General features: G+C 36.7%; 2 protein-coding genes across 2 annotated transcripts; one reads left to right on the forward strand and one right to left on the reverse strand.

The window, feature by feature from the left end:
• Nucleotides 1-323: 323 nt before the first annotated feature.
• Nucleotides 324-2,930, forward strand: LOC145105293 (uncharacterized). The gene is made up of 4 exons (XM_079042420.1): nucleotides 324-567; nucleotides 642-1,348; nucleotides 1,788-2,071; nucleotides 2,561-2,930. The coding sequence occupies exons 1-4, from the start codon at nucleotides 324-326 to the stop codon at nucleotides 2,928-2,930; spliced, it is 1,605 nt and encodes a 534-aa protein (XP_078898546.1).
• A 9,767-nt stretch (nucleotides 2,931-12,697) lies between these two features.
• LOC145107627 (cytochrome P450 736A117-like) lies at nucleotides 12,698-14,981 on the reverse strand. Its single transcript, XM_079044563.1, has 2 exons — nucleotides 14,029-14,981; nucleotides 12,698-13,398 (listed from the first exon to the last, which is right to left on the reverse strand). The coding sequence occupies exons 1-2, from the start codon at nucleotides 14,914-14,916 to the stop codon at nucleotides 12,787-12,789; spliced, it is 1,500 nt and encodes a 499-aa protein (XP_078900689.1). The 5' UTR covers nucleotides 14,917-14,981; the 3' UTR covers nucleotides 12,698-12,786.
• Nucleotides 14,982-16,053: the final 1,072 nt, after the last annotated feature.

The raw sequence follows: 16,053 nt of genomic DNA on the forward strand, positions 1-16,053 counted from the left end.
TTTTACTTCCACGAGCTATGTTGGACTTAGGAGACTTAGGAGCTTCTATAAATGTTTTTTCATACTCACTTTTTAAAACTATCGGGGTAAGGCCTTTAAAAAGAACAGGAGTCATCATTCAGTTAGCTGATCGTTCTCTGGTGCACCCAAAAGGTGTGCTGGAAGACGTTTTGGTTCAAGTGAATGAACTCATTTTTTCAGCTGATTTCTATGTTTTAGATATGTGAGATGACGACTCACCAAATTCAGGTTCCATTCTTTTGGGGAGACCATTTTTAAAAACTGCCAGAACTAAAATAGATGTTTATGATGGTACCCTTTCCATGGAATTTGATGGTGAAGTTATCAACTACAATATTTATGATGCTATGCGTTATCGTGATGATGTTTCAGCCCTTAATTTCATTGATGTAATTGAACCATTATCTGCAGAATATTTTGAGATTGCTAACCGTGAGTCACTAGCATTAGTGCTCCACAGAAATTTGTCTATTAATGCAGCTCAGGTTTTATCAGAAAATTATGTGGTTAACAGAGAAGTTCAAGAGATGGCAGCCATATGGACCAGTAGAGAAAGTTGAGGTATGGTACCAAAACTCTTAAATTACCAGTTTCTAACTCCAAACTTTTTCCTTCTGTAGAGCAAGCCCCCATCTTGGAGCTGAAGACACTTCCAGAACACCTGAAATATGCATACCTTGGAGAAAAAGAAACACTACCAGTCATCATATCCAACAAGTTGTCAGAAAAAGAAGAGTCAGAACTTATCAGAATTTTGAAGGAGTATAAAAGCACGATTGGGTGGACTATTGCAGACATCAAAGGACTCAACCCATCTCTCTGCATGCATAAAATTTTGATGGTGGAAGATTATAAGACATCGCGGGAAGCCCAACGTAGATTAAACCCACCCATGATGGAGGTGGTTAAAAAAGAAGTTATGAAGTTATTAGATGCTGGGATGATATACCCAATATCTGACAGCAAATGGGTCAGCCCAGTTCAAGTTGTACCCAAGAAGGCTGGGGTGACAGTGGTAGAGAACAAAGAAGGAGAGCTGGTTCCAACTCGGGTTCAGAACGGATGGCACGTTTGTATTGATTATAGAAAATTAAACGCAGCCACCCGGAAAGATCATTTTCCTCTCCCATTTATAAATCAGATGCTAGAGAGGCTTGCTGGAAAATCCAACTACTGCTGCTTGGATGGATTCTCAGGTTTCCATCAGATTCCAGTTGATCCAGAAGATGAGGAGAAAACGACCTTCACCTTTCCATTTGGGACATTCGCGTATAGGCGTATGTCCTTTGGACTCTGCAATGCACCTGCTACCTTTCAAAAGTGTATGGTTAGTATCTTTTTTGAATATGTCGAGAATACCATAGAAGTCTTCATGGATGATTTTACTGTGTATGGAGACTCCTTTGATATTTGTTTGAAAAACCTCACAAAAAATTTGCAAAGATGTATTGAAACAGACTTGGTCTTAAATTTTGAAAAATGTCACTTTATGGTTGACTAAGGTCTGATTCTTGGTCATATTGTTTCAAAAAGAGGTTTGGAAGTCGACAAAGAAAAAATAGATGTTATAAAAAGCTTAACCTACCCGAAGAATGTTCGGGAAGTACGTTCCTTTCTTGGTCATGCACGTTTTTACAGGAGGTTTATAAAAGACTTTTCGAAGATATCAGTCCCCATGTGCCAGTTACAACAAAAAGATGTTGAATTTGACTTCAATGAAGGCTGCAAGAAAGCTTTTGATGTGTTGAAAAATCTTCTTACTTCAGCCACCAGATTGGAGTTTACCATTCAAGATAATGTGTGGCGCTAGTAACACTGCTGTTGGAGTTGTTTTAGGACAGAGAAAAGACCGGGTTCCCAACGTTATATATTACGCATCAAAAACTTTGGACAGCGCCCAAGAAAATTACTCCACCACAGAAAAAGAGTTGCTGTCAATTGTTTTTGCATTAGAAAAATTCAGACAATATCTGTTGGGCACGAAAGTTATAATCTTTTCTGATCACGCTGCTATCCGGTACCTTTTTGCCAAAAAAGACTCAAAGCCAAGGTTGATCAGATGGATTTTGCTGCTACATGAATTTAATAAAGAGATCAGGGACAAAAGTGGGAGAGAAAATTTGGTGGCTGATCATTTGAGCCGACTCGCTCCACCTTAAGACCCGAAACTGATTCGCGAGACATTTCCTGACGAGCATCTAATCGTTGTGCAGAACCCTCCTTGGTTTGTTGATATAGTTAACTACTTGGTCTCCAAAGAACTCCCTTCAGATCTTACCCGAGCCCAGAAAGATAAAATAAATAAGGAGGCGAAAAGATATGTATGGGATGAGCCGTATCTATGGAAACACTGTGTTTATCAGGTGATTAGAAGATGTGTTCCTTAAGAAGAAGTCAAGTCAATTCTGAATTTCTGCCATTCAGAAGCTTGTGGAGGGCATTATGGTCCACAACGAACCGCACGCAAGGTCTTGGACAGCGGTCTTTATTGGCCTCATATTTTTTGTAACTCTTTTCTGTTTTGAAAAACATGTGAAAGGTGCCAAATGACTGGGTCTTTGACATCTCAGAATCAAATGCCACTTACCCCAATCTTAGTATGTGAAATCTTTGATGTTTGGGGTATAGACTTCATGGGTCCGTTTCCGCCATCTTTCAGGTTTGTGTATATCTTATTTGATGTGGATTACGTGTCCAAATGGGTTGAGGAAAAAGCTACACGAACAGATGATGCCAAGGTTGTAGTTGATTTTGTCAAGACAAACATATTCACAAGGTTTGGGACACTGAAAGCCATTATTAGTGATCGGGGTACACATTTCTGCAACCGCACCCTTGAAGCAGTTCTCAAGAAATATGGTGTCACACATCGGGTATCCACAACATATCACCCGCAAACCAACGGGTAGGCATAAGCTTCAAACAGACAGATCAAGGGCATTATAGAGAAAACCGTTAATCCGTTCAAGAAAGATTGGAGTATTCGATTGGATGATGTGTTATGGGCTCACCGGACAGCATACAAGACTTCTATCGGCATGTCACCATATCGAATTGTTTTTGGCAAACCTTGTCGATTACCGGTTGAATTGGAGCATCGAGCATATTGGGCTGTCAAAAACCTGAACTTGAGAATGGATGAGGCTGGAAAGAAGAGAAAGTTAGATATCCAAGAGTTAGAAGAAATCTGGAACGATGCTTACGAGAATGAAGCAATTTATAAGGAGAAGACAAAAGCTTTCCACGACAAAATGATCTCGCGAAAGGTATTCACTACCGGTCAAAAGGTACTCTTATATCATTCTCGTTTAAAACTTATTTCCGGTAAGTTAAGGTCTCGTTGGGTGGGACCTTTTGTTGTTACTAACGTGTTTGATCATGGTGCCATAGAAATAAAAAGTGAACAAACAAGAAAGATTTTAAAGGTTACTGGTCATCGTCTCAAACCATTTTATGAAGGGTTTCAAGTTACGAACGAGGAAGTGGAGGTAGTCGAGATCCCGACTTACCGTAATTGAGGAAACCAAGTAACAATGTCGAGCCAACGACAGTAAAAACGGGCAGCTTACCGGAAGGCACCCCGCGCGTTTGTTTTGGGTTTTCGTTTTGCAACTTATTTTCACTTTTAGCGTGTTTTTAGTTACTTAGGTCGTCTCCTTTTAATTGAATCGTGTTTTTCTTACAAAAAGGAATAGAGAGAATTTGAAAAAAAATCAATTTTTGTGATACATGTGATCGCAGGTCCAGTCCTTGCGATCGCAGGTTGTGTTATTTGAGTCGCAGGACATCATCGAGGATTTTTTGCAGCGATTTTTGACGAAAAAGGATTTTATGCGATCACAGGTATGCCCTATGCGATCGCATGTTTTCGTTTTTTAATAAAATCGCATCCTCGAGTATATTTTTTAACAGAAATCAAATATTTTAGGAAAGTTGTGATCGCAACTAATAAACATGCGATCGCATGTTTTAGTATAATTGCATCTGGAGGTTCGTGAATATTTTAAAAGTTGATTTTTGAAAAAAATTAAAAAGTTGCGATCGCAGCTTCTGCCCATGCGATCGCAGCTTCCAGTTTTTCTATATATATTGACCGCAGGCTCATTTGACACATACCCCAACTCAAAAACTCTCTCTGTATTCCGATTATTTTCGAGTTCTCTCACCAAAAACCACACAAATCACTCGTTTTTCATCCAAATCAAGCAAAAAAGGTATCAATCTCTCCCATTTTACTTCTACCACATCCCTACGGTAACAAAATCATGATTACACGGTTGAAATTCTTCAAAAATCTCTTTTTCTTCATTTGAAATTTGAATTTTTGTGAGTTTCTTTTTCAGATCTACGCTCCTTTAGCACTCCGCAGGCCCCGAAAACTTGAAACGTTTGTCCCGAACACACTTCAGAAGAGGTTCATCCGAACGGAATTTCAAAACTCAAAACTTTTTCAGACGCAAAAAATATACTGCTGCTCAGCGCACATTCAGGTATATTCGTTCTGAAACTGAACTCTTTTGTTTCTGTCATTTATTTGTGCGGGCTTGCGTATCCGCTGTGGGAGTAGTTAGAAAAGTTTATTTTTGCTTGATTATTGTTTATTTGGAAATTGTGCCTAATCTGTCCCAGTATTTTGACCTGCAAAATGCCTCCTAGACCTTCCCGTTCATGCAAAAATGTTGACAATCCGGACCCGTTATACACTGTACAGGCGGACAATGTGATTGTAGATTTAGGTTCACAGGCTGCATTTGACTGTTACCAACGTCTTCTCGACCGCGAGATTTTACCACAAGCCTGGGCCCCCAGCCGCACATTAATGCGGGAACTCCATATCTACTACGGTGTTCGTGCTCTTTTCACCAATATTGGCCAGGAGCGCCTTTTATCTGTGGATTTCCCCACCTGTCCCTTACTCACCCGAGAGTTCCTAGCTACCCTCAGTGAAGTCAACCAAGAAGGAAATGTTGCTTTTCATTGTTTTAGTACCTGCACTCTATCCATATCGACCAGTTATGTACCTTTTTCGACACACCCATCACCAACCTATCCCAGTCCACCACCGCCTTCAATGTGCGCGATTTTTGGCACTCCATCATAGGATTGGATTTTACGAGGCGTCCCAATCCGTTCATACTAGTATTGTCCATCCAGTTCTGAAAATTGCATTGAAAATTATATGCAATATTATTTACGCACAGGTTGAGACCACCAAAGCCGGCAAAGCCGAGCTTTTCCTTTTATGGTGCATGATCATCGGGTCGTACCACCCTCATTTTGGTGATGTAATCATCAAAAGATTACATCGGGTTAGAAACCTCAACACCGGTGGTTCCATTCGTTGTGGCGGTCTTATTACAGTCATTGCTCGCACCGTCGCGGAGCAATCTTTTCCGGAGTACACCTTTTTTTCCGGCGAATCCTTTCGTTTGACCTTGTAGAACCTTCGGGCAATGCACATGTTACGTCCCGCCCCGGGTGGGAATGTCTGGATGTTAGGACGATCCACTTATTTCAAAGTCACTAGTCCAGATGTCATCGCCCTCGTTGATCCCATTATCGAGACTGCGTGGGTTCTTCCATCGAACATTCCACCACCTCTTCGCCCACGCAGTTCATAGCAGACACCCGTATGTCCGCATTCTGACCGACCATCTTCATCAACTATGCACCCTGATTACACGGACGCCACCCCACTCTTCTATTGCCAGCCTGATGCCTTGATCCCATGCATACTGACTTTCATGAGTAGCCCCAGCCCACCCAGCCACCTCACCCTGACCCCAACTCCCCCTTCACTTACCAGCATTATCTTGACATCCACCAGGATATTGTTGCCCTTCAGCAGAGTATGACCGGTCTCAGCTTAGATTACCAGCTTTACAGCACCTAGGTTTTCGGGTATCGTGACGAGGTCTTAGGTTATCGTGAGGACTTCACCGATTTCCGCGGCGAGTTCTTCCGTCGCTTTCCATCCCCATCCGAGTAGTCATTTTCCACTCCTCCCTAAGCATTGAGGACAATGCTTAATTTTAAGCTTGGGGAGGGGATTTGTTATCCGTTTTCCGTTTAAAAAAAATAAAATAAAATAAAAAAGTTTTAAAAAAAATCCAAAATTTTTTTCATTTATGTTTTTTTTATTTTATTTGTCATTTTTCTTCCTAGTTTAAGAAAAAAATTAAAAAGTTTAATATATATATATATATATATATATATATATATATATATATATATATATATATATATATATATATATATATATAGGGAAGGGTTATTTGGAAAACAAAAAAACCCTAAAAATCATTAAAAAAAATACCTAGACATTACAAAACTTTTTTTTGAATTTTTTTATCAAAAAATCGCAGCCTTTTTGACAATTTCGCTGAAAAAAAAAATAAAAAATTCAAAATCATAAAAAATGCATAAAAAATATATATATAGGTTTAGGTTCTATGGAAAACAAAAAAACCATAAAAATCATAAAATGCATAAAAAAATACTTAGAGATCACAAAAAATATTTTTGAATTTTTTTTATAAAAAACGCAGGTTTTTGTTGAAATTCGCTGAAAAAAAAATAAAAAATAATTTTTTTTTTTTGTAAAAAAAAAAAATTTCAAAATTTTTTTTCATTGATTTTGTATAAAAAGCTGCGATTTTTTTAAAAAAAAGTTTTGTGATCTCTAAGTATTTTTTTTATGTATTTTTAGGGTTTTTTTGTTTTCCAAATAACTCTTCCCTATATATATATATATATATATATATATATATATATATATATATATATATATATATATATATATATATATATATATATATATATATATATACACACACGAGATGATGACACTCTTTACATACGATAGATCCATGAAGTGGGATATTGAGAATTAAAAATGAAAAAAATCTGAAGCAACCTGATTGTTATTGGAAGTGTAAAATCAGCTGTCATAACTAGGGGACCCAAGACACCGTGATTCGAGACCTCAGCCTTAGATAATAAAAAAATGGCATACTGAAACGTTTTGTGGGCGGTAATAACAGCTTTAGGATGATTTGCTTCTGAATGTTTAAAAAGAATCTTTATCGACAACTCTGGACCCACAGAACATGACCCTATTTATTGACACGCATTACCCTCGCGGTAACAAAGAGCTTAAGTATCAGATCCACACAGTCAAAGAAAGAAGAAAGGGTACAACGTTATATCCAGTACCCAAATCGAGAATTTCAAGCGCTCAATTGAAGAAATTTCAAGAAATTCCAAAAAAAAAAAAAGATTAAAGAATTCAAGCTCAAAACGAAGTACAAATCAAAGTTCAATCAAGTTAGAAGTCGTTTCAAAGTTACATCTGGCGAATAAAGAACTGTGTGATATGATACTTGTGGCTCTCGAAAAAGTGAAAGCATAGAGCTCGGGCTCCTACGGGGGTTAGCCCTTGCTGCTTCGGCGAAAGCTGATTTGGTCATGCGGGTTCTTAAGGATGCGTCGATTCTGATTCTTAACCATCTAGTCTTAAGGACATGAGATCCGGACTGTGTTATTTTTGCTCATAAAGCTAATTAAGGTATAAAGTTTAAATAAAACTAGAGTTGAAATATTGGGTTACACCGTTTTGTAGTCTTCCTCACTTTGGGAGTCTGTGATACATGAAAGGTAGCAGGATGGTTGCTTAGGTGTTAGTGATTTGAGCCCTTTTCGAGGTAAAGTCTGATCGTATATAAAAAATATATATAAAAAAAAAAGAATAAGCATGTTTTTATTTTTAGTTGTTTGTTTCTCTTTTTCATATTCTTTTCGTTCATTATTCATTTACTTTATTTTTGGCATGCATATTTCATTTCTTGTTCTGTTTATTTTCTGTCGTTCTTGTAGTTAGGTTTTTCCTTTGGTTGTTAGTGTGTCTAGTTTATTCCTTTACTACCCTTGCCCTTTATTCCGATTACCACGTTTATCCTTTCCTTACTCGAGGACAAGTAAGGTCTAAGCTTGGGGAGGTTTGTTAAATGCATTTTATATGCATCTTTTAGCACAATTTCCTTGGTATTTTGTCATAAAATGCTAACTAACTCCCGATTATTATTATGTATTGTGTGTTTCGTGATTATTTTGTAGAATGCCCATACTGCTCACGTTTTTTATGACTTTTTAGGGCAATTTTGGAGCACATGGATGATTACGAGAGTTCTGGATGCGTTGGTGGATGCTTTGGAGCTTAACTAGAGCTTGGACTAGAGAAGGATGTCGAGGAATGATCAAGAACAACTTGGAAGGAGGAACGACGATCGAAAAGAGACAAAATTGAGTGCATGCGATCGCATACACTATACATGCGATCGCAGCTTTGCCCATGCGATCGCATCTTTGGTCGCAGCTTCGCTTCGTAGTTTTTTCGTGCCAAAATTTCACCAGGATGAGAAAAGTTGAAACATGCGATCGCAACAACAGTACATGCGATCGCAACTAGGCTAAAATGTATCACAATGGTAATGTACTTCATTTAAAAGGCTCGGGAGCGTTTTTGATGATACATGCGATCGCAACTTGCATACATGCGATCGCATGCACGACATTTTTACTACTAGACGCATAAATAGAGCCCCACACTCATCCAGTAACCCTAATTGGCGATTCCTGGCGATTCTAAGGCAATTTTCAGAGTGTTTCAAGTGAAGAACGCAGATCTAAAGGAGACGATTCAATTTCTTTGCATTGTTTAGTAAGATTTATCATTTAGACTCTATTTTCTACTGTTTGTAATCTGTTTTTAGCCATGTCAGGCTAAAAACTCAGATTTCAGTTTCGCAAGACATAACCTTTTCGTATGATTAATCATTAGGCACTATTTTTTATTGTGAATACTGTTTAGTTTGATCAATTCCATGTTTAATTGAGTGTTTGATTTTGATTTCATATTCTGTTGGCCACTTGAATTGTTTGTGAATCATTCTAGTTATCTAATTGTTTAGATCCGTAATTGTCTAGACTAATAGGTAAAAAGTAACATATATTAGATTAATTATGTGTTTATGGTTAACTTTAATATGAATTGATCAAACAAGTTTTTACGCTTCCGAGCTTACGAGAGGTATTGGACTTTACTGGGAAATTACACTGTGTTTAATGCAACTTTTCTTTGTTAATCAAGAGCTTGTTTGGTTAATTTGGTAAAGAGTTAGATTTAATTCAAAGAACTTATTTTGATTAAATGATTTTTGTAATAGAGGTCATTAGAGTTTGTTAATGAACTTTAGCACAAGTTTAAACAAGTGCACAATCAAATATTGTGTTAAAGGTTAATTATATGATCAGGGGAGTCACCGCGAAATTGGAATTACTTTCTCTTATTTGAATTTTTACTACTTTTAAATTTAGTTAATCTTTTATCATTTTTTATTTTTATTAATAAACCCCCTTTTTTATGTTTTATTCGTTTCTCAAGAATTAGTTTGTGCCTTACGCAAAGAGGCTAAGACTTTAGGACGTGTCCCTGAGGATCCGACTCTGCTTACCCGTACTACCTGGTAGTGCAATAGAGCAGTCTAATTTATATTGTTATTTGTTTAAATCGTGCACAACAACGGTTTTAACACATACCCCCACACAATCCACATAATTACATAATCCATATTAGCTATATAAGCTACATAAACCACATGTCATGCATACAAACATATAAGGATGTCGTGGGCTTCTCCCAGGGTCTTACTCCAGGATGCCATGGGCTTCTCCACATGTTCTTACACCTAGGTGCCATGGGCTCCCCCCATGGTATTTAATTGGAAAGCCACGGGCTCCCCCACATGGTCTGACATCCAAGTGCCATGGGCTCCCCCCATGGTCTTTACCTGAAAAGTCATGGGCTCCCCCACATGGTCTTACATCCAAGCGTCATGGGCTCCCCCATGGTCTTTCCTGCGAGTAGCACATATATAACTAGCATACCACCTAGCATATAACCAACTAACATACCACATATCACTACATCAACTAGTGTACCACATATCATAAAATGGGTCGGCCTTGGTGCCTTAGACCCATTGGTATGGTGAGGAGACTCACCTCTCAAGAATGCTGAATTGATAAGATATAATAAGTCCCAACGCATAGCTCTAACTTAATTACCTTCAATCATCATGTGACTAGCTCTATCAAAATCTCGACATACCAAAAATACCCTCAAAGTCAAACTTGGTCAAAGTCAGGTCAACAGTCAAGGTCAACAGTCCATGTTGACCCAATTCGTCGAGTGCATCTAGCAACTTGTCGAGTTCCTTCAGTGTTCAGAAAACCGGGGAAAACCCCTAACCAACTCGTCGAGTTATCTTATCAACTCGCCGAGTTTACTCAGCATACAGAAAACGGGAAAACCCGATCCAACTCGTCAAGTTGCCAGGGCAATTTGTCGAGTTTTCCCTTGTCTTAACATATTCAATCCTTCCAGTCGAATCCAAACCCCCAAACTACTGATCCAGTCCCTTAGGACTAAAATACCACGTAAAGTTGCAAACTTTACGTGTATGCAAGGCCTCAAGAGGCTAAAACACTAAAACTAAGTCTCATACAAGGTTTAGGGCATGAAGAAGGGCCTAGACTAGATAAAGTGAGCAACTTTATGTCCATGGAGGCCTAGAGGTGTCCAGATCTGAAACCATATCCTCCTGACAAGTTCAAACCCGAGAATGACACCATTATGCACCAAAGTGACAATATACTTTCATAAGATGAGATATAAGAAAATAAAAGTCAAGGTAGCAAATTTATACCTCAAGATGGTTGCCAAAATAGAGTAGATGTCGGATCTACTGCCTCTTTCTTTACTCCAACCTCTTCAAGCTCCAAATTCCTTCACAACCACAGCAAAATCACTCTCCAAAGCTCTCACACACACTCAAGAAGGTATAAGGATCGAACTAGGGTTTCTATGGGCTGTAAGGACGATGATGGAGGCTACAAATGAGCCATAAGTTCTTTAAATAGGGTACAAACCCCTGAAAATTAGGGTTTTCCTTTACAGTGTCTACTCGTCGAGTTGGGGCCTTCCAACTCGTCGAGTAAACCCTAAGTCGCGCGTCCAAAATGATCTCTACTCGTCGAGTTGGGGCTCCCCAACTCCTCGAGTGCTAGTGAAAAACCCTAAAAATTTGAGAAATAAATGATACATGGAACAAACGTTACAAACAGACACAAAAAAGTCGTTCAAATGTTGTAAAATAAAATAAAACTAGGGTTTGGACCCTCCGTGCGATGATGCGGAAACCCGCTATGTTGAAAAACGCAGTGCCATATCGAAAACTATAAAAAGAACCATTTAAGAGATGAAAACATAACTTTAATGTGCGGGGTAACTCATTTACAATTCGTATATAGAATGTAACTTACAAATGTCAACAATCCACATATATTACAAGGACGATTATATTATATCAAGTAGTTCACAAAAATATCAAAATAAAGTTTCGATCTAAAAACTTATGAATGAAGGAGATGGACGAAAATAAAACTTGAAAATGTATCTTAAGGAATTAACAAAAAAGAAGGCTATAAAAAGAAACTATATAAGTGACCAAAAACATAACTTTAAAATATTGTAAAGGATCTAAATCGTAACTTATAAAATACCAATAATTAAATTTTAAAATTATGAAGGATGAAAAATGCTAGATCAAAATTATTTGAAGGTAAAAAATATAAATATAAAAATTTACTATTGTCCATATTAAATCTCGCTTATTTTAAAACTTGTATTATATGTTATCTAAATAATGACTTGATGTGAATTTAATAACTTATGATCTGAAAATAGAAAATGAAATGAACAGTAGATTTCCTTCACAAACTCAATTTAGTATTTAATATATATAATTTATAACAAAAATTAAAATTTGTTGTAAAAAGTAACACTTAGAAGGGGGAGGGGAGAGGGGAGAGGGGAGGGAAGGCATAGTTGAGGTCAAGATCTTGGGTTTTCTTTGTGGAGAAGACTTGGGTATGTTTTATATGGGGCTGAGTTTTTTTTTAAACTACATATAAAACAAAATTATTCAAATTTGTAAAACAAAATTATTCAAGATCCTGGTTTTCTCAATGAAGGAAATCTGTTTCGGACATCACGTCCAGGTTAAAAAATATATGGTAAACCACTAACCTTCAATAAGAAATTCTTAAAAATCGATACAAAATATTTATAAAAAAAACATAATGAGTTAATGCTAGTACTTATAGCATCTTACAATTCCAAACCGTAATGATTATACGATAAATATGTTGTAGCAAAATAGTATTTCCTTGAAACTTATCTAAAACTAGGCTATGTAGGGGCCGGGTTATTGATGTGAATATGTGAGATGGGTCACTTGGGTTTGGTATTCCATATTTTTGATAATTTATTAATAATTAGATTTTGAGTAGAGTAGACATCCAAGTATATCATTACGATGACGCTATTTCATTTGATATATGATGACGCTATTTCACTTTTAGTTGAAGTTTAAATCTTGTTTTCTATAAGGCTATTTTGAGTGGTCGCATAAGACCCTCCATAAGAAAATGTGGCAACCCAAGTCACTAGTAAACATCATTTCCTGATGTTGGTGGATCAGTGTTGGTGATGATATGGCCATCTTGACCTGTTAAGCACTCCGAATGACCTAAGGCATTGGGTGTGAGCAACAACTCAACAAACCTAACTGGTTATCACTTTTGCAATGTAAAACTGTCATCAAATTGTCTATAAAGCAAATATTATATAGTTATGAAGATATATTAGTTATGAAGAGAAGGTGTTGCTACAGCCAAAAGAGGAGTCTTCTTACGAATAGCAAGGCCAGGTCGTTCATTCATATCTAGATCCTCTTCCTTCCCATTGGGTAACTCCCAGTCAAACTTGAGCAAAAGATTGGCCAACACATTCTCATTTGTAATCATTGCAAACGCAATCCCAGGACACCCCCTCCTTCCAGCACCAAATGGAATCAAATCAAAGTCAAGACCTTTGTAATCAATTGAACAATCCAAAAATCTCTCAGGTTTAAACTCATCGGGTTCATCCCACACTTTAGGGTCTCTTGCAATGGCCCATGCATTAATGATAACACTAGTTCCTTTCATGACATCGTAGCCCATGATTTTGACATCTTGGCTGGCAACACGAGGAACTAAGGTTGGGATTGGAGGATGAAGACGAAGAGTTTCTTTAAACACGGCTTTTAAGTATTTCATGTTGTCGATATCATCCTGGTTTATTTGTGATTTGCCTTTAAGAACCATCCTTACTTCATCCTGAAGTTTCTTGAGAATCTTTGGATGTTTTAGAAGTTCTGTAAATGTCCATTCTAGTACTGTTGCTGTTGGATCTGTTCCAGCGGTATATGCATCCTAAGATATAGCAAAGCTTTGTTACCATGAATTAAATGTAACGTATTCATTCTGTATATATATTAACCGCTTATGTTTTATTATTTTTGAATGAACATGACTATATATCTTGCTACATGGAGGCCTCTTGATAAAGGCCAAATCCATGAGATGCAAGAATTATAAAATATACAACAACTATACCCATCTAAATAAATTATTGAAGAAATTTTCAAATTTTGTTGCCACTCATTATGGGCCGACTCGTAAGGACAAGCTAGTTTTGTGTGAATCTACTTATGTGGACTAAATTGGCTTAACTTTTTTGTAAGTTTTTAATTTTATACCATTTTAAGATCAATATATTGAACACAACTTTGTTTTACCACGTAGATTTTTTCTTTAAATTGAATTGAAAAAGTAAACCATTTTGACTAACCGATTAATTATTTTAACCATTTATAGACAAAATTTCTGGATGTGCCCACTATTGCACGTTTTAATACGAACATTTTAGATTAGACTCATGCCCGATTTTCTTACTGAAGAAGGGCCACCCGAGTCAACTTGATTTACTTAATCTGTCTTTTTTGTAAACAACAAATATCATAAATCAAGTTGTTCAAGTCAAGATAGAGGAAAGGGAGTTACCAAGAGGAGTGCTTTAATTGCAAGTCTGTCAAGACTAGTGTCTATCCTATCATCCTTCTGAATCTTAAGCAGTATATCAACGAAGTCTTCACCACCACCACCACCAGCTGCCGACTGTTTCTTCAGCCGCTCCTCCACGACACCCTCCAAAAACTCATCCACCTGTCTCGCCACCCTCTCGACTTTAGCATTCAGCCCTCTCAATCGATCCACCCATGCAAGTTGAGGAACAAAATCCTCCAAACTAAGACCACCCAACAACTCGAAAAACTCGCTCAGCATATTCTTAAACTTCCTCCCACTCTCCCCCTCGCTGTACTTCCTTCCAAACGTCAACCTACACACCACATCATTCGTAAGCGTCACAAACATATCACTCAAATCAACCACCTGGTTACAAGATTTCATGATTTTTTTAACAACAAAGGCGATCTCTTCATCCCTCACTTCACCGCTAGATTCCACCCTTTTGTTGCTCAAGAGATGGAGAACCATTATGCCCTTGACTTGCCTCCAATACTCACCATAAGGTGCCACCGAGACTTCTTTCAGCTCGTAGAGTAGTTTCCGCCACATTTTCAGTTCCGGTCTGTTGGCAAATACGAGATCTTGGGTTTTCATTATCTCCGAGGCTGCTTGGGCTGATGATACCACCAAGGTTGGGATGCAGCCCATGTGGATGAGCATGAGTGGACCACCGTGGAGTTGGGATAACGAATGGAGGGAGCGATGGAGGAGTGGGCTGAGCTGGTGGAGGTTACCGATCACCGGCAGTTTTGGTGGTGAAGGTGGTAAGTTTTTATTGGTTGAAGGTCGACTAACGTAGTAGAGTTTGATGAAAAAGAACACTAGGATTATCAAGGAGGAAACATATACCAAAGGATTCATTGTTTCGTTTTTGGTGAAACTCAACAAGAGAAAATGTAGCGGTTTGGGGGCCTTCGATCGTTTCTTCTATGAGTCTATTTATATTTTAACTTATATTTTTATACTTATTAAATAATAATACACAATAATAGAAAACTTTATTTATAACACATCAAAAAGAAGGTCAGCAATGAATTGAAATACTAAAAAAATAAAAAATAAAACCAACGACAATTCATGCTTTGGATGGAAAAAACTAAAGAAAAAAAATTTTAAGTTTTATTTTTTAATGGTGTTTTATTTTGAACATATTTTTTAATTTAAAAAAAACGAAAATAATTTTAAACCAACGACACTTATTTATCATTTACATGTTTTATTTTACACATAAAGCAAATATAAAAAAAATGGCAAGGTTATAAAATCAAATTTTGAATTTAGAAGGATGTAATATGTAACGTTAAAAGAAAAATAGATATAAAAACAATTTGCAGTCAATTTGTGCATGTTGTGGCCACGAGGCGGCTTTTGTTAGGATGAGTTTTAGGACCCATTTAATCCACTTAGATATAAATTTTATTAGGATGAGACTTTTAGGACCCATTTAATCCACTTAGATATAAATCAAAGCTTATCAAGATATTTTCTGTACCAATTGAATTTTCTTTTTCTTTTTGAACTTTTGAAATTTATGCTTTTAAGGTCTTATAAAGGTATGGGAGTTGTCATATTCAACCCATTCAAAAAATGCCGACCAATTCAGCGTTACGTTAACTCCACTACAAACTCACCATCAAACCACTAGCATTTGGAAATAGTTACCACTCTATAATATTTATATTTTTTGACATTAAATTAAATAGAAAACATAATTTAAAACATAAATACATATTTTACATTAATTAAAAAAAACAAATTTAAATCCTAAATTACTTAAAAACACATAAAAGAATTAAAACCTAAATTACTAAAAAAACATAAAACATACTAAATAAAACATTATATTACTTAGAAAACATAAAAATTTAAAACCTAAAAAAACATAAAAAAAAACATAGAAAATACTAAAAAGTTATCCATTTTATTGAAATTATGTGTTTGTTTATATATAAAAATATATGTAAAATGTATGTATATATATAGAAATTTTAATTTTAG

The sequence above is a fragment of the Lactuca virosa genome, chromosome 4 (assembly GCF_052849685.1).
Source record: "Lactuca virosa cultivar CGN04683 chromosome 4, Lactuca_virosa_CGN04683_v6, whole genome shotgun sequence".
Taxonomy (NCBI): domain Eukaryota; kingdom Viridiplantae; phylum Streptophyta; class Magnoliopsida; order Asterales; family Asteraceae; genus Lactuca; species Lactuca virosa.